Source organism: Cynocephalus volans, chromosome 3 (genome assembly GCF_027409185.1).
Source record: "Cynocephalus volans isolate mCynVol1 chromosome 3, mCynVol1.pri, whole genome shotgun sequence".
Classification (NCBI taxonomy): domain Eukaryota; kingdom Metazoa; phylum Chordata; class Mammalia; order Dermoptera; family Cynocephalidae; genus Cynocephalus; species Cynocephalus volans.
This window is the reverse complement of record NC_084462.1, coordinates 160,992,907-161,012,839: the sequence shown is the minus strand read 5'-3', so window position 1 is coordinate 161,012,839 and position 19,933 is coordinate 160,992,907. Positions and strand designations below refer to the sequence as shown.

The 19,933-nt window shown below is 36.4% G+C and overlaps 1 protein-coding gene across 1 annotated transcript in view; it reads left to right on the top strand.

The window, feature by feature from the left end:
- CEP128 (centrosomal protein 128) overlaps positions 1-19,933 on the top strand; it is a 347,268-nt gene that overhangs the window by 266,350 nt on the left and 60,985 nt on the right. Inside the window, exon 18 of the mRNA XM_063091601.1 lies at positions 13,854-13,903. Coding sequence (XP_062947671.1) covers positions 13,854-13,903 — 50 coding nt within the window. The remainder of the gene's footprint in view (positions 1-13,853; positions 13,904-19,933) is intronic.

Sequence of the window (19,933 nt, the reverse complement as noted above, 5' to 3'; positions counted from 1 at the left end):
GTGAGGAAGGACATTGCAGAAAACAGGAGATGTTGCAGTGATGACAGAAGTTAATGTTCTTGGGAGTAAATTGTTGATAGATCCTTTATAAATAGTGTTCTAAGGAGAATGGACTTCATCTCAGCATGGGAAATACTAGCTACTCTTCTCTGTCCCCATATCTGTGGACTACATCAAAACTGACTTCAAGAACTTCTCTCCATTGAGCTAAGTGAGGTACATCCCTATAATACTTGACCACACATACTCCAGGAAGCCATGATCAGTCAGTCACCTATACCAACACAGGTGGAATTCAACAGTAAAAGCAGTTCAAAGCCACAGCACATCTTTGAGCAAAGAGTGACCTGAGTAATATCTGTTTTAGATTCATAACCCTGTACAGTGTCAGGGAAGGATTGGAGTGCTAAGAGACTGGGGGTAGAGAACACAGACAGGATGCTATTGCAATAATTTGGGTAAGAATTTCAGAAGAGATTTTTAGAAACAGAAGATATCATTGCTTTTCTGAAAGTTTTAGTGAACGACTTTTTGTTACCACAACATCCATTTGGGATTTAATAAAAACTACATGGCTTCTTTTATAACATTTCACTGTATTGATCCCCACATATTCAAATTGGCAAGAAAGGACTTCATTTCTAGTTTATAAGGCATGGGGAGGGAGAGGCAATAATATTGTAGAATTTCAGTCTTCAGAACAGAATGCTATATCCGAAATAATATTGGTGGTCTTTTTATCCTGGGAGGAGTGTGGAATTCTATTCAATTATTTTCTCTCCTGCCAAGCAGAGTTCTCTAAACATTAACACATACGTTTTATTCATAATTGATAACAATAAATATGATATCTTCATACAGGTGTTATGAAATAATAATAGTAATTATTAATTGAGAAAGTTATGTGTATTATCTCATTTAATCATTATAACAATCCTATAACTTTTGTCCCATTTTCGAATGGAGGAAGGAGGAGTTGATGGATAAGATTGTGTATACAAGTGACTCTGATGCCAAAGCTCATGCTTTGTATTCCATTCATAAAAGGAATAGTAGTCCTTCCCATGTCTTTTTTAAAAAGTTGAGATTTTATTAAAATAAAATAATTCATCTTTTTAAAGAGTTCATTTTAGTGTATTCAAAAGGTTATTAACCATTACCACTATCTAATTCCAGAACATTTTCGTCAGCCCGTGAAAGAAACCCCATAACTATTAGCACTCACTTCCATTCCCCTCTCTCCATCCTCTGACAACCACTAATTTACTTTTTGTCCCTATTGATTTGCCTATTCTGACCATTTCATATAATGGCATGATATAATAGTGTGTGGAAATACCACATTTTGTTCATCCATTCAGCATTTGATGGACAGTTGGGTCATTGCAGTCATTTAGCTATCAGAAATAATGCTGTTGGACAGAAAGGCCACTGTCTCATTTGCCCAGGCTATACTCCACAGCCAGGACAAATGAAAGGCCTCATTCAAAGACGGTAGAATTGCTTCTTCCCACTCACCATTTAGATAGTGAAATTCCTGGGCTTCCTTAATCCAGAGTCCGTATGGGACTCTGCATCCCATAAGTTTTTGTATGCTGTGTTTTTGTTTTCATTCTTCTTAAACTATTTTCTAATTTCCTTTCGATTTCTTCTTTGACCATAGGTTATTAAGGAGTATGGTATTTAATTTTTACATATTTGTGAACTTCCCAAATTTCCTTCTGGTATGATTTCTGAAGTCATTCTGCTGTGGTCAGATAACATATTTTGTATAATTTTTTTCCCCTTAAATTTATTGAGACATTTTTTATGGCTATAATATGGTCTGTCTGGAGAATGTTCTATATGGCCTTTTGGAGAATGTGTATTCTGCTGCTGTTGAGTGGAATGTTCTGTAGATGGCTGTTAGGTCTAGTTAGTTTATACTGTTCAGATCTTCTATTTCCTTGCTTATCTTTTTTCTTCTAGTTGTTGTGTCCTTTATTGAAAGTGGACAATCAAAATAGACAATTGTCGAATTGTCTATTTTATTGAAGTAGACAATTGTTGAATTGTCTTTTTTACCCACAGTTCTGTACATTTTTGTTCCATGTATTTGGAGGTTCTGTTATTTGCATATATGCTTATAATTGTTATATAGTCTTGGCTGACCCTTCTTTGTTTCTCAGAACAATTTTTGTCTTAAAGTCTCTGTTGTTTGATATTAGTATAAGAACTCTAGCTCTCTTTGGTTACTTTTAACCTGTTTGTGTCTATGAATCTAAAGTGTGTCTCTTATAGACAACATAAAATTTAATACTATGCATTTTAAAGCTCCATTTGCCAATCTCTATCTTTTCATTGGAGAGTTTAATCCATTTATATTTAATGTAATTACCCATAAGAAACATGTCTGCCATTATGCTGTTTTTTTCTGTCTTATGTCTTTTTTTCTTCCTCTATTGCCTTCTTTTGTGTTAAATAGATCTTTTTATAAGTAGATATTTAATAGATATTTTATAGTGTATCATTGTCATTTCTATTTTTGAAGTTTTTTTTTTAAATGGTTGCCCTGAGGATTACAATTAACTTCTTCATTTATAAAAATCTAGTTTGGATTAATGCCAACTTAGTTTCAATAGTATACAAATTATTTGCTTCTCTATAGCTTTAATCCCTACCCTTTACTTTGTGCTGTTATTGTCATGCAAATTACATCTTTATGCATTGTGTGCCCATCAACTCAGACTTAAAATCATAACTTCTTGCAGTTGACTTTTAAATTAGGTAGGGAGGAAAAAAAGAAGTTACAAATAAGAGGTAAATTTACACTGTTTTTTCATATTTACCTATATAGTTACCTTTACCAATACTCTTTATTTCTTTGTGTGGACTTGAGTGACTGTTTAGTATACTTTCATTCTGAAGGACTTGGGGAATGTCTTAATATCTTCCTGATTTTTGAGTGACAGTTTTGTTGGATATAAAAATCTTCTCTGACAGTTATTTTTTAATTTTCTCTCTGTTTAGTTCTTTGAATACATCATCACACTGCCTTCTGGCCTCCATTGTTTCTGATGAGAAATCAGCTATTAATCTCCTTGAGATCCCTTCTTTTGATAAGTTGTTTCTCTTTCACTGCTTTCAAGATTTTCTTTTTCTTTGGCTCTTGAGAATTTAATTATGGTTTAGATCTCTTTGAATTTATCCTATTTGAAATTTGTTAGGCTTCTCGGTTATATAAATTAATGTTTTAAATAAAATTTGAGGATTTTTCAGCCATTATTTCTTCAAATATTTTTATTCTATATTCTGTCTTTCCTCTTCTTATGGGAGTCCCATTATGCATATGTTGGTATGCTTTAAGGTATCTCACTGCTCTGTAAGTCTCTGTTTTTCTTCAATCTTTTTCTTTTCTTTTTTTCCTTTTCCTTGGACTAGATAATCTCAATTGACCTATCTTCAAGTTCACTGCTGCTTCTTCTGCCTGTTCAAATCTGCTATTGAGCCCCTTTAGTGAATTCTTTTTATTTTAGTTTTGTATTTTCCAATCCAGTATTTCTTTCTTTTCTTTTTTTTTTTTACATCTATTTGATGAAATTCTCTATTTTACATTATTCTTATACTTACCTTTAGTTCTTTAGATCTGGTTTCCTTTAGTTTCTTGGCATATTTAAAATAATTTTTTTCAAGTGTTTTGGTATTAATTTCAGCATCTGAGCTTTCTCACATGTGTTGTTTTTTTCCCATGTATTTTAAGTAGTAGAGTGTCTTCCTTTGCTTTAGGGATATAGGTAATTGCAGTAGTTTAGAGAAGAGAATATGACCATGGGCTAGGGTAGTTGCAATGAATGGGACAAGAAAAGACAGGTGTTGAGGTACTGACCTCAAAGATAATTAATTAACCAATTGCATTTTAATATCTATAATCTGTCATTTTGCCTAAAACCCTTCTGAATTTTTGAATTAAAGTTTTATTTTGAGGATAATTTGAGATTCACATGAAACTGTAAGAAATAATACAGAGAGATCCCATAATAAATAAAGATCTTTTTACCTATTTTTCCCCAGTGGAAGTATTTTACAAAACTATTGTACAATGTTACCATCAGGGTATTTACATTGATACAGTCAAGATACAGAACATTTCCATCAACAGAAAGATCCCTCATGCTACCTTTTATAGCTGCCATCTACTTCTCTCTCACCACCACTCCATTCTTTCTGGGTTTTTTTCTGGCAGCTGGCCGGTATGGGGTTCTAAACACATAATTTGGTGTTACCAGTGCAACAATCTCCCAAGAGATCTACCAGCCAGCCCTGCCTTCTCCATTCTTAACCCCTGGCAACCACTAATATGTTCTCCATTTCTATAATTTGGATTGTCTGTTCTGTTCCATGGGTTAACTGTTCCTTTCCACTAATCTATGTGTATATCTCTCTACCAAACCACACAGTTTAGGTTACTCTAGCTATATAATAAGTAAAGAAATTGGGAACATTGATTTCTCTCAGTTTATTATTATTTTTAAAAATTGTTTTAACTATTCTAATTCTTTTTTCTTTCTATATAAATTTTAGAATAATCTTGTCCTTAGCTACAGTTTACTGGTATTGTCATTTTACCAGCTTGAAGTTTTTTACCTTTCCTGCTTATTATTGTCTTAAATGTTTCCTCTATGATTCCATCTCATTTAGAACTACATCAGATGCTGTTATAGTTTTTACTTCAATCATCATACATAACTTAAAAAACTCAGTAGAAGTCTATTGTGTTTACACATATTTTTGTTTGTCTTCATTCTTTCTTCCTCATCTTCTAGGATTTCTTTTTCTATTATTTTCTTTTTGTTTAGAGAATTTCCTGTAGTCATTCTTATAGGGTAGTTCTGCTGGCAACACATTTTCTTAATTTTTTTTTTTTCTGGGAATATCTTGACTTCACCTTCATTCCTAAAGGATATTTTCACTGGATATAGGATTCTGGTTCTCAGTCCTTTTCTTTCAGTATTTAAAAAATGTTATGACATTTCCTCGTGGTCTCTGTGGTTTCTAATGAGAAATTTGTCTTGACTTGCTCCTTATATGTGAAGCAGATTCCTGAATTCTAATTATTTCTCACTGCATTAAGGGGAACTATAAAAAGCTGAAGTTACATGAATTTGCAAATTCAATCCAGAAAAAAAATTAATAAGGTGTAATATTAAGCTACTTTATTGGCATCTATATTCTGGTAGATGACATCACATAGCATGTCAGACACAGTTATTAATCACTTTCTTGCAGATATCTTCATTATTTAAAAAATACTTACGGAGGATATATTGTGGGGCAGGTACTGGAGCAGATACTGGGGAGATAGTGGTGAATGGTTCTTACCCTTGGTATATTGCACACCAGCCTGTACCTTGAATGTTAATATCAGCACATGTTTTTTACACGGACGACTAAATTTTATAGCTTTGTCTATGTAATTACATTCCAGCTTGGTTGCATCAGTGGAGATAATATTTAAAAACTCATTAAGAACTTTTTGAGGAACTGAAGGCAGGTGTGTATGACTCTTTCAGTGAGGGAACTAACAATCTTGTAGTGATAGATTATGGCAAATGTTACATTGAAATTTTGCCATTAACAGCCTCATCTTCACTGTTCCTGCTTTGTCACAGGTTTCTTCACAAGGCTTTTATTGAATTACGTGTATCCTATGTGGCCTGCCATACCCCATATGGAGTACATTTTGATTATCAGCTGCTGTTATTGAGGATAGATGGCGTGTGCCCTTAAATGTACTTTTAGTGGAATTTATCACTTACTGAAACTTCTGAGGTTTATTCGTTTTCTATTGTTGCTGTAATGAATTACCACAAACTTAATGGCTTAAAACAACACATATTTATTATTGTACAGTTCTGGACTAAAACCAAGATGTCAGCAGGGCTACACTCCTTTCTTGAGGCTTTTGGAAAAAATAGGTTTGTTTATTTGTTTTTGTGTTTTCCAGCTTCTAGAAGCTGCCTTCATTACTTGGCTCATGTCCCCTTTCCTTCATTTTCTTTTTTTTTTTTGGTCTTTTTCATGACTGGCACTCAGCCAGTGAGTGCACCGGCCATTCCTATATAGGATCCAAACCCGCGGCCAGAGCGTCACTGCGCTCCCAGCGCCACACTCTCCCGAGTGTGTCACGGGCTCGGCCCTTTCCTCCATTTTCAAAGCCAGCAATAAATAGTTGAGTATTTCTCACAATGCCTTTTGATTACATTGTACCCACATGGATAATTAATGATGATCTCCTTATTTTAATGTCATCTGCTTAACAACTTTAATTCCCACTGTTTTCCTTATCCTGTTTTATTTCTCACAGTTATTTTGAATAGTAAGATAAGACTCAATGTGTTTCAAGATTTTATGAATGAGGAGGCTGAGAGAAGAATTAAGTGATTTGCCTGGAGGTAGATAGCAAAAATGTTTCTAAAATTCAATGAAAGTGCTAAGCTTTTTCTGACAGTCCGCTGGATAAAAATATTCTTTTATATAAAGATTTTTACATTATATCTTTAAAAATATGATTTTGTTAAATTCAAAAATTTTAAAAAGAGCTTAACTGTGACAATTGATCTCTAAAATGACCTCAAATTGGGGAGAGGGGAGGGAAGACAATTGAACACAATAACCCTGAATTTGGATTTATTTTTATTTTTTATTTTATCATTACATAATTAAGCTATTTTTTTTTTTTTTGGCCCTTTAAAGGTTTTTGATCAATCAGATTTTAAAACTGAAGATTTCAACTTCAAAAATTTTCAAAATTTTTGTTGCATCTCCTTTACTGTCAACTGTCTTATTTTTGTATATATCATACACACACTAAAAGTGTCTCTAATCACTTACTTCCCTAAGAGAATACATCAATATACTAGGCCAAAGTGGGTAGGAAACAGTGATACTTACGAAGATCTCGAAGGGGATTGCCCCTACTTCAGACTGGGAAGTATTTACACTGTAATGTACCACCAGATATAAATGCATGAGTACATGCTGTCTGTGTGTGAATTACCAGAGGAGACATAGCTGGTATTTGACACTGAGCTGTACTCTGTGACCAAGTGCACTGTGCTCCATACCATCATTCCATTTCTTAGATCACAAGAATTGGAGAAGCTAGAAAAAAAAATTCTCTAAAAAATTCAAATTTAGTTTTGGTCTGGAGTAGACTTAGGAATCTAGAAGGCCTAAGAAACCTAGACCTGGTTCAGTAATAGGTATATCAAGAAGCCTGCACAAAATTGTATCGCTTCTATAAACAAGAGATGATCAAAGAACAAGTTGAATACCCAGCACTTCTGTAGGCTCAAAAGTATATACCCAGTTATACCTTATGAGTCTGGAACCAGAACAGAGTCGAGGATAAACTGCCTTCTAATCTAAAGAATTTTAATAAAAGCCAAACTTTCCATTAGGTGAACACAATTCAGAAATCATGCATGTAGGAAGAAACATGATTTTTTGTCTGGATTTGAGCATATGAAGCTTATCCTTTAACTAGTGTTTACAATAGATCATAAAATTCTGCTTGTTCTGCTAATTGTCTCATGTAGTCCTTTTGACCAGGAGATAATAGTCCTTTGACCAAGACAGCTAATGGCCAATTTAGGACAGCGATTTATTTCCTAATGAATGTTTTCTTACTTTCTGTGCTCTCATTGCCCATAGAAATGACAAAGAAACTTAAGAGTTGACAGAGTCAGAAATTTTATTCTCTATCTTGGTTTCTCATTGCCAAAGCGAAGAATGAGGTGGAATGGGGTAGATTATTGTTCTCTTTACTGTAGCAATTTTGTGTGCAAGAAGTTTTCAGTTTCTAAGGTTGTCAAATGGAAAGTTTCACCAGAAGTGAATGAACATCAAATAAAAACATGAGTACCTGCATTTGGTTTTACCACATACCCAAGACAGACAGTGGACTATAAACCTTTCATTTATGGGACTGGTTGGGCTCCATCTGTAGACCAGTATGTTGTTTCAGTGTCTGAGACAAACCACAAGGGATAGCATACTTTTTGAATGTTATTCTTCATTTTAACCTGTGTGTTTTCTGTGGTAAGGCCCCATGAGAAAACTCTTAACTCATTGTGGTAAATCCAGATATGTACCAGTGGGTGGCAGTAGATATGACAGAGTTCAAAATAATACAGCTACCTATAATAAACGGAGTCTAAAGGCAGTGTATTAGAAGGCCTTTTCTGCTGATTTGTTTCAAATTACAACTGATTGTTTTTAATGCATTTTTATGAGTTTAGCAGGCTTATTTAAGGGTAATTTGAAAAAATGAGAGCAAGACCTCATACATCCATAATTCTTATTAGGTACCAAACACCATTTTAAGTGTTTTGCATATATTAATTTAAAGCCAAACACATTTGATTGTTTTTTACATTTGAACTAATGTAGAGAGTCATACTTTTATCCTATTTACCTCTGCTAGTGTAGTAAAATAGGAAAAACTTTTGCTGACAAATGTTAATTAAATGGAGAATCTATTCAACTGTCATTCATTGGAACAGATTTTCTGTTGTTATTTTATTTTGTCAGATATTCTTTACACTATATGTTGAACACACCTTGCCAGAAAACAAACAAACAAACAAACTGCCTTCTCAAGTGTCTAGGTATTTGCTTTCCATCATAGCTACATCTTTTCATGTCATCTCCCAGAGTTGAGGAATTTTAATGTGGCCATCAGTAAATGTAGATCTTTTCACAGACTGTTGATATTACACAAATGACTTAATTAAGTTTCCTTTCATTAAAGGGGAGGCGTTAAAAAATGTATAGGCGTTTATGGTAGAACTTGGAATACCATGTCATTTCAGTACAAATATTGAAAGGCAAAGCAGAGCAGTCACTGCTTTGTGAACAGAAGTACTGGACCCTGGTCCATTTCAGAAGTCCTGGGCTCATCTTCATGCACTTGCATTAACGAGCCATGTGACATTGAGAGAGGCATCTGTTCTCTCAGAATTCAGTCATCATCTTAAGACATAAGGAGGTTAGATTAGATCAGTGGTTTTTAGTCAATGTAATTTGGAGCTTTTCAGCTCCACAGCAACACCACAGGCGCTCCATTTCTGCCCCCACCAAAGCAGCTCCCTTCCAGGTTTTTTTAAGTTGTTTACAGTATACATTAGAAAATGTGTAGGATTTCACTTATAAGATGGAATTCTGCCTCTTTAAAAACAAAAAACAAAATAAAACAAAACCCCAAGATTAGATTCTTTCTGTGTTCCTTTCTATCCAGAAAATGTCAATGATTCCAATAACTGGCAGCCAAAAAAGAAAAGGAGAAACTGACCATTTTCTTGGGGATGTAGCTAATGTCTTGAGTTCCTGAAGTGCAACTCTGGGAGGCTGAGTTCATCATTTATGGCCTCTTAAGCATCGTAATGTGCTGTTTTAGTTTTTTAACTTCATTAAACCATGATTGCCACCCCCAAAGAGGAATGGCACACATTTACTTTTTAAAAAATTTAACTGTTTTGAGAATGTACATTGCCTATTGTTTTGGGTAAATGTCAGGACACTTAGAGTAACACTGAACAAGAGCACTGCTTTTTTCTAAACTATCATCATTAATTTAATTTATTTTGCTGCCAGTGATACTCTGTTCAGTGCTGTTGTCATAAATGTTGTTGTGTCTAAAGCCCCTATTTCTATAACTTTCTCTTCATTATCAGCTGGGCTGAGTTATAATATGAATGAGATATTTTATAGTAAAGGTTAAAGGAAAAAATAGTCATTAATAAACTTGACCTTCAACCTTCTTCAACTCTTCAACCTTTGAAGAGTCAAATTACTAGATGGGTGTGTTGCTTATGCACACCTGGACACGATTGGCCTTTTAAAAACAAATAAACAATCTATCTGCTTCCTTGGCTACCAGAAACCAGAATCAACATAAAAAAGTGTCAAACCTCCTTAAACAGCCAGACCACTGGTTGCAAAGACTGCAGAAGAAGTGGTACAAAACTGTCTTAACCAAAAACATGGTCATGATATATTACTATAAGTGTGCCAGAGAATTGCAAAGTGGAAAGAAAACAACTGGATTCTCCAGTTCTCAGCCATGATGTCCTGCTTTTTTATATGGAATTCCTCCCGCCCGCCCCCCATGACCATAAGTCATAATGAGTTAGTATCAGCTCATTTAAAAAATTGGAACCAACCCAAGGAAAATACACAGAGCTGCTGCTGCCCTTTTCACCAAAAATCTTTCATTAACTAATGTTGATGGAAGCACATTTAGCCACAGCAGTTTGCATGGCAGTTGAATTGCTGTTTGTATTGAACAGCAAACCAGAGAATAATAAAGGAAAACACAAACATGCCAGTGGTGAGCAAGGGAGCAGGGCAGCCCTTAAGCTTTTTCCATGCTGATCATTTGTTTGTTACACAAACAGCAACAAGATTGCTCATTATAATGAGGGACACTAATCATACTCTGTCATGGCATTATGTCGCTTCAGCTATCCAGAAGTCTCACCTGTATTCTCTTGTGTCTGATTGCAGTAGCGTGTCTATTTGCAGTAGAGCTTCTCAGTGATGCCCAGTAGCCATATTTCATCAACACAGGTTAATAACCCCGTTCTTCATTTGAAATGCTTGTGCTTGAACAATGCACCTAACAAGAGAGCAATTGCATAGAGCAGTGATGGAGGTGGAGAAGGCAATTTGGGGGATCTAGGTTACAGTGTCAATGGTAGGGAAGCAGTAGTTAGGGAGCTTATGGATATAAAGACATGGCTGTTGACATCAGAGTACCACTAAAGCAAGTCAGAAGAATGTAAATGTGTGTATTTTTTTTAAGTAACGATGTGAAGTCGGGTACAGTTAAGCACTGAGTGGTACAAGTGAGAAAATGGTATGATAGCTAAAGGAGGAAGATAGGAGAGCAAAGCTCTAGATGTGGTTTTGGTACTAGCTAGGTAATCTCAGGCAAACCATTTGCCTTTTTGAGGCTCATGCCTTCATATAATTATTATAGAATGATTCGTTTCAATGTGAAACACAAAGTTCTTTCCGACTCTAAGTTCTCCAGGTTTCTGAATAGAGATAAGAAGAGTCAATACAGCCACATCCCCACATGCTTTTAAAAATATCAGTAATCCAATAAAGCTAATTTAAGCAAAAGCAAAAAGCAGAAAACAAAAATAAAAGAAGAAGAAGAAGAATTTATAGGAAGTCCAGGAGTTATGTGGGCTTCAGGCAAGGGTGGGTATAGTCCTCAACCAACTCTCTCTGTTTCTTGGCTTAATTTCTGATTTCTTCTTTGCCAGCCAGATTTATTGTTGAACAAGTTTCACTCCATTTCCACCGCACCGTTAAACCATGTAATTTATTACAAAGGGCCCAGCTCTGAGAACCTCCTAATATTTAGAAGTCGTGGAGCTAAGTGGCCTTGTCCTCCTAGAGACACAGCAGTGATCTTCTATCTCATGAATATTGAAAACACAATTAACTGAACCTGGGATCTGTTGTTTTGCCTTGATGTCCATTCTTCCTTCTTCTGTTAACAGTACCCTAATTTTACATTTGGAAACTATCGTTTCTGTTCTTAGTCCAATCCTTTTGGGATTATTAATGAAAGTACTCCATGCTTTGCCCTAGCCAACCAGTAGGCAAGAGATCTAAGCTAGGCTCATTAGTTGTTCTCTTACTGGAATTTCATCTTGAGTGGAACGATACAAAGATTAGAGGTACCCAGAATCAAATGTCCATTAGTTCATGCTACCTACATCCCTACCCACCCAGACCTGTGCTAGTTGTTATTCTCTTCAGATTCTTGATTCTCTTTTCCCATGTATCTGTTAGTTGCTCCTATTCCTCCTAATAAATTCTAAATACTTGTTGCTTAGTTAGCAGCTGGTTGCTATCAGTTGGCAAGTGCTGGGTACCAGACCATCCCCAAATCCCATTTATTTAGCTCATGATTCTGTAAGTTGGAGCTGGCACTGGGCTCAGCTGCGCAGTTCGTTTAATCTCAGTTGGGCTCCCATCTGAGTCATCTGTAGTCATCTTCAGGTCAGCTGGGCAGCTCTGCTTCTGGGCATTTGCTGGCTGCCAGCTGGGACAACCCGTAGGGTGGTGGGGGTTGGGAAGAGACCCGGGCCATGTGTCTCTTGTCATCTAGCAGGTTGTCTTGGGCTTGCTCAGATGGTGGTAACAGGGTTCCAAGTGGAAAAGTGAAAGTATGCAAGGCCTCTAGAAGCCTCAGTGCATATTGGCAGAGTTGCTTTCGCTATATTCTATTTGCCAAATCAAGTCTGGAGGCCAGCCCAGATGCTAGAATTGGAGAATAGATATGCGTGACCTCTTGATGGAAGTAGCTGCAATGTCACAACACAAATGAGGAAGGATGCAGAGGAATGATTGAGGGCACTCAATCTACCACACCCCAAGTTGGTTTCTGAACCTTATAGCTAAAGGAACCTGATACACCAACCAGAAATCCCTTTAAAAATACACTCTAAAATGGCATACTCCTCTAACTTTATTAATATAGCTGATTATGGGAGGTTTGAGGAGCCGTAGTCAGCTCCTCTACAGCATACAGAAAAGAAACTACCTGTTATCCTTAATCCTAGCACCTTGTGTCGTGAGGGGATTGCTTGACACTCCTCTGTAACCCTCTCAGCCATGCAATCTCAAAGGGCCATAACCATTAATTATATCATCTTCCAGGTCTCCTGAAATTTCACTGTATTGCCTGCCCAGTTATGACACACCAGCATGACTGCCACCCTCTCTATTACCGCTTCCTGCTGTATCTAGTGCAGCACTTGCTGAAAACATTTGCATTTGCCTTTCTAGGATACATATTGAATTTTTGTAAGCTATATTTTCCTTTTATGCAGCACAGCCTCTTGGTAAGCTATATCAATCACAGAGTAAGGCAAATGCTAATTTTTTTTTTCATAATGTGGACTTAAACTCAAGGCAAATGCTAACATTAATGTACACTGCTGTAGGTGTTTCTTGCCAGTTTTGATCCAAGTTCTGACTCAGCCCCGTCCTCTTTAAGTTTGTGAGATCTAATAAGATCATAGCACAGGGTGGTATATAGCTGCAGGCAGAAAATTCTGCTTGCCAAATATATTTTTCTTTATAGCAAGTTCATAAATTAAGGTAGGGCACTGAGACAGCATGGCTATATGCATGCATTAAGACAGAACTCTTTTCAGTTGACTACCTTCCCTTCCAGCCACTCATTCCTCTGAGATGGTGCCAAACTCTTGGTCAGATGTACCTTCAGTGCTTCCCACCTTCTTGGTGTGAAATGATAATTAGTATTACTTTAGAGTTAAGGTGGTGTTCTACTTCCATTAATAACACCCATTATTCCAGGGTGTTTTAATTTGGTTGTAAAAAATTGACTCTGGAGGTGGAACTTGGCTTGGGAGCTTATTTTAAGAGCGAGTGGTTTGTTCCTAATTTTTCTTTTGAAAGAAAAAAGCTTTACTTTTTTTAAAGAAAATTTTGTTTTACTTTTGCGTTACACAATTATTGGACCAAATTTCTAGAGTATTGGTATGATTTTGGATTTGTAACTAATTTGGTATTATTCTCTGGTATCTCAAATAAAGCTGAGACCTCCCAGAGCTTCTCACCTAGCTTAGGTTTGGCAGGGTCCAGAGCTCTACCACGTCTCATCATTTGGGATCACAGGGCATTTCTTTTACATTTCTTCTCACACTTAAACGTCGAATTCTCTTCCCAAACAACTGTTTTTCTAAGCTACTGACTGAATTGCATTTGATGATAAGAGGCTGTCCATTTTTACATCGTATTTTGATGGGCATTTTACTTTCTTATTGTAGATCTGCTGGAAGAGTCCCAAAGAAAAGATGAAGAAATGGAATCTCTGCAGGTAAAGTAAATTCTCAAATAGAGCAATTATCCTTGGGATAAAAACATTTGTTTTTTCTCTGTTATCCTTTATTATTGTCACATTCACATTGCTATAGTAAATGGGGTGACAAATACAATGTCAGAACGTTAAAGCTGAAGTTGAACTTTGCTTCCTTTAGAAGTCTTTGAGAGCACTCATAATCTAATAAAGCAGGAAGCCAACTCAGCCTATGAGCTATTCATGAAAGGAACTTTTATTCCCTGGTATAGCTTAATAGGAACTGCAGCATTAGGAAATAAAGGCAACATCCTCTCAAACTCATTTTCCCCAAAACAGGGCTGATGAATGAGGATGAATTCATGGCATCTACATTTTCCAGTGAAATTCAAAAGTATTCTGATTCCGTAGATGTCATCTACCAATGACCAACCAAGAATGTTAACACTTACATGGAGTTTAAGATTTACCTTGTACAGCCTCTCAGTTTACTTGGGTTTATACACATTTCTTGGACTGGAAAATTGTGTTTTGAAAGATTCCACTAGATTTTTAATTGACATTTCCATGCTATGTGCAATTGATGTTTAGTTGGCATCTGATAAGTTCTCTCTTCCTTTTACATTGGGCTAACTTACAAGTGGGTAACTCAAGTGTCTATCTTTATTAGGGAAAACATAATCAGTTATACTCACATGACAGAACCAATTCACTTAATGTCACATTGGGTATTAAGAACAGTAAATACTTTGGACATTTAGAGTTCTTTGTGAGCCTGGAGCTGCAACGCAAGACTAGAGAATGGTATAATGAGCTGGCTTGAATGCTTTAGGAGTAAAGATGTTTGCTTCTGGCAGATGAAGGATGGATCAAGTAAAGCCCAAAGAGCAAGGGAAATGTTTGTTCTGTGATTGGGGATTCTTCTATTTGATGGTGTATCCTTTAAGAGAAAATTGTATAATTGATCTGAAAAAGCTGAGGAAGCATATTTGCATCCACCTAATAAAAGTGGCACATGCTAGCTACAATTTTGTTCAGACTAAACTCTTTTAACATCTTACACACTATATTCTGGTATAAAAAGAAAGAACACTGATTGGTCCAGTTTGGGGCTAGGAAAAATCTCAAGTGCCTCACTGCCTATCTCTGTGAAATTAATATCAACAATGGTTGTTGTTATACAAAGCAGTACTCTAGGTACACTAAATTGAAAAGGTAATAACATCCTTTTGAGGCATTTTGGTTATGCATTGTGTTTGCTTTTGGCCCCAGAAAACCACATGCAAACATATTTATTGAGCACAAAATCTGGCCTTTTGAAATGGCAACACAAATAGTTTTAAGTTTATTTCTCTCATGATACAAATGTTGGAACCAGTAATCTCATGAAATTTAATAGCCTATGTTGTGTCTCAAATGTTTATTAACTACTGGCAGTATTTCCTGCCAAAATGTCCGTCTAATACAATAGAATGTACCAGCCAACTAGCTATGGACATTTATAGATGTAGAGTATGCGATATGATGTCCTATGGTAGAAGAGTTATATGTTGGCACTTTGTAGTGGCGATTAGTGCCTGATATAACACTCTATTAAGAACAGAGAGGGAGCCAACACCTTTCAGAGTGCTTAGAGTGCAGAGGCCATCACAAAAAGCCTTTAATATTAAAGACTAGAGGACAATGCATGGAAAAGCGCCTATATTCCTGAGTTTCTATATTCAAATATAAATATCATAGGTGATATTTGAAGAAGACTATTAAAATATATAGGTTGAAGTCCTACAATCATACGGTAGTACTTTTGGGTGGGTGGGTGGGGACAAAGTAGTTTCCAAAAAAAATGATAACATTAAGGATTGGAGGTTGACAATTTTAAGTCCTGGCTCTGCTTCTCATTCTCTGGGTAACCCTGGATAACTCAATTAGCTTTGCTGTGCCTATTTTCTCATCTGTAATATAAAATCATAAAACCGTCTTCCAGAAGCGTTTAGTGTGAATTAGATTATCCCAGAAGGGAGAGCTAAATATTTAATTCCAATTGACAATGTTAGCAAATCCTCACATATCCAAATTGGAGTCAATTTTATTTACTCATTATCATCTTATAATTGTGCATAACAGACATTTCTGCATTTAATGTTATTCTCCTTAAGGGCAGGAGGTGTTTTATTTATCTCTAAATCCTTCCCAGTTTTCTGTAAATAAAAGGTACTCAACCTACTTATTGAAGATGTAATTATGGAGCACCAATTCTGTGCAGTAGGCTAAGCTGGGGTGGAGTGGGGTGGCAATTCAAGGAGGCTTTCCAAAGGAAACCACTATTTATTTAAATGATAACTTGGAGTAAGCTAGGCAAGATTGTGGTGAAGATTAGAAAAGTTTTAGGCAGTGGGAAAGATATAGGAAACCCTGGAGTAAAAGAGAGTAGTTTCATGTTTAAAGAACTGAAAAAAGTTAGGGTGGTAGAATGTAGCATCTGAGAGAGTAGAGACAGAACAGGAATTTGTTAAGTAAGCAGAAGTCTCAAGGACTTCCAAAAGGAGTTTGGACTTTACCTTTAATATAAAAGATATTTATGAGAATCTTGGCAAGAGGTGGTGGTGACTTGGACTGGGGGGTAGCAGAGAGCATGAAGAGGAGTGGATGGTTTGTTAAAATATTTTAGGGTATAAAAATCCATGAAACTATGAGGTTGGCTATTGGTAAGTAAAAAGGAAGGAGTTAAGAATGACTCTGGCATTTCTTAATTGGACAAATTTCATGAATGTTTGTGCTAGTCAATGAGATGGGAAAAGTTGATTAGTTCAATTTTTGAAATCTTGAAACATCCAGGTGCAGTTTCAAGGGGGATTCATATGAGTCTGGAGCTTAGGAGGGCTTTGAACTGGACGTGCAGAATGTGATGTCATCAGATCTGGTCTCCATATCATACGGATGATACTCAAAGTCATATTAGCAAATGAGAACACCCAGGAGAATTATGTAGAATGAGAGGAACTAACAGCCTAGGCCAGAACCCTAGGGAATCCTACATTTAAAAAGCAAGCTAAGGATGAAAATCCTAAAAAGAAGTCTGAGACATAAATTAGTTTCAGGAGAACATAGTGTCATGAAGTTTAGCAAAAGAATATTTCAACAGGAAAATTATCAATAGAACTGAATAAATATTTGTTAAATCCTTGAATCCACAAAACAGAAACTTACCATCCAATGAATTGTAATTTCCCATCATACCTATGAAGCAACTCTCTTGTCTTTTACTTTCCCAAATATTCACTACTTTGCCCAGTGCCTCACCATAATAGGTGCGCAGTAATTTCCTGTAAAAGCAAACAAATGCCGCCCTACTGTTCTTTCTTATGTCACACCTATTCCTGGATCTCCTCGAGATCCATTCATCCATTAAAAACAGCACCCATCCCTTTCCTAGAGTTCATGTTTTGTTTAGATTTTGAGGGGGAGACATCCAAGTTCTACCTTTCCTGTGCTGTGGGCACACACGTACACTCTCACACTCTTTCTCTTTCGCTCTCCCTTCCCACTCTGCTCTCCCTCCCTCTTTGAATATAGCATTGAAACAAAAGGTCAGTAAGTGAGTAATTCAGCATAAGTGGTAGGGAGCAGTGGAAAAGATAAAATGGCCGGGGGGGGGGGGGGAGGTGGGCAACCGGGAAGAGAGTGTTTTCAATCTTTAGAGGAATCACAAACAATAGAGACAAATATATTTGACAGTGATTTTTACAATGCAGCTTGTGATTACCAACATTCTTCATCGGAACTTAACATTGTCTGGCTCATTTTTTTGCAACATTCATTTGCAGTTACTTTGTGAGCTGATCTTCTTAAAAACAAAGTATTATCTTTGACTACAAATGTGTAGTGCAGTATCAGAGTTCTGTTTGCATAGGGGTTTGAGGTACATTGAAACAAGCAAATCTCTTCCTTAATCGTCTCAAGATCCACTGAAACATTTAAATTAGACACAAAAGGTAATCCATTTTTCCTCAATTTGGTTGAAATGAATTCAGTGACTTGACGCCTTGCTTGTGATGGCTGGTAGTGGTAGGTGCTGCTGCTGCTTTTTGTTTTTATTTTTTAAAATACCAGCCTACCTGGCTCACCTTTCATTGGCTTCCTGCTTTTCCCCATGTTACTTTGTGAACCCCCAAATGCAAAGCACAGCAAGAGTTACTATCAGGCTTCATCATGAAGGCTTCACAGTGTTACCTATGACAGTCATTAAACAGGGTATCAGGAAAACTCACATGCCCCTCCTCTTACACTAACTTATGGTCATCTCTCTTTTCATTTTGTTTTAAAAGAGATAAAACTAAATGATTGTTTTTCCAATTCATTTTCCTCTTCTACTAGGCCGTCTATACGTGATTGTGAGACAGCATCTGTATCTGTAAATTGCAGACAATAACAACACTTCGTAGGATTGTTGAAAGGATAAAGTACAGTAAGAAACCTGAAAACCTTGGTGCCTGGCAGGTCCCCGATAAATGTTAATTCTCTGCATTGACTCTTTATTCGCACCTACTATGTGCCAGACATGACGCTGCATGCTAGAGATAAAGCAGTAAACAAGTCAGACAAGGTCCCTGCCATCATAAGCTCCTCCTCCCCTCTCTCCCTTTCTCTCTCTTCCACCCTCTCCCTCTTTCTTAGCTCCACCCCCCATAGTCATCCCTGAATGTAAATTCATATTTTGGTCAGGAGGAGAAAGGAAGCATTTTAGTTGTCGGCCCTATACTCTCAGTGGTGTCACAGGTATTTCTGGACCCATTCATTGGTATCATTAGAAATTAGAAATTAGCTGAATCCTTTGTTTAATTGGAAAAATGGGTTTATTTATTTATTTTTTTAAATAGTATATTCTTTTTGAGACATTCCAGAAGCTATGGCCTGAAGGATATTAAATGGCATTAGTGACATGCTGTTTTTCAGATGACCCATAATTATGTTGAATTTCTCTATCAGTTGTCTTTTAAAAGCAGTCTGGAACCTTCCCTTTGAAGGATTTTTTTCTTTCTTTTTAAAAACTGTTTTGGAGTGGAGGAGCAGGTGTTAAATTTTGTTTTTGTCAGTCATACTGCTTAGGCAAAAAGCATTTGAAATGAACAGTAAGTAGAAGATAATTTTTTCCCCAGCCATTACTTTATTTCATCTACTTGTGGAGTAGCCTATGGCAGCATAGTGTTTTAAGGATAAAAATAGAAATAGAATTTCTTGGTCTTTTTGGAACAAGCCTAATAAATATTAATATAGGGGTACTATAATATAGAGAATGCCAGCATAACGTTGGCAGGCACATTGTTAGAGATAAACTGGGCAAGAAAACCACCAAAGAATATGACTGGCATGGGCAAATAAATTGCCCTGGCAGAGGCTCACCAGACATTAACATCTCAGTGGATCCAGTAGATGGCCAGTCTTCCTGGTAAACAACCATGCGAGAAACTGGGCAAGTGACAGACCAACTGGATAATTTCTGTGGTTTTCCTGTCAATCATTTCTGCCAAACTGTAGAACACCCATAACCTGTAGTTTCAAACCACATAGTGGTTTGGAGATTTTAGAGACTGTGGGTAGAAGTATGAGGGTGGGGCAGCTAAGAGTCCCTTTAAGAGTCCCTTCAAAGTTACTTTAGAAAGGGGAGTGAGGGTGAAGTGGTACGCTCTGCTGTAACATTGAATTTCCAGAAGAATTGAAGCAATTCATTTACCCAGAAATTCTAATTTTCTGGGGAAATACTAAAATACAATTATAGAAGTCTCAGTTTGAATAAATTGATAAATTGGGATTAACTGTTGAAGGTTTTATTAAACTAGAAGGTAATGTAGTGTCCTGCTCTCATCCCTAGGGTGATTTATGAGAGTCGTAATGGAACTTCTAGAATTCTAGAATCCAAAATGTAATGCATACCTATTTATTCTTCCTGAAATGCATTCATCAGAACTTATGCAAATAACTATGTATTTCTATTTCTTCTGGTATAGGACAAAAAATAATCATCCCAAGCAATGATGTAAAAGAAAACATGGG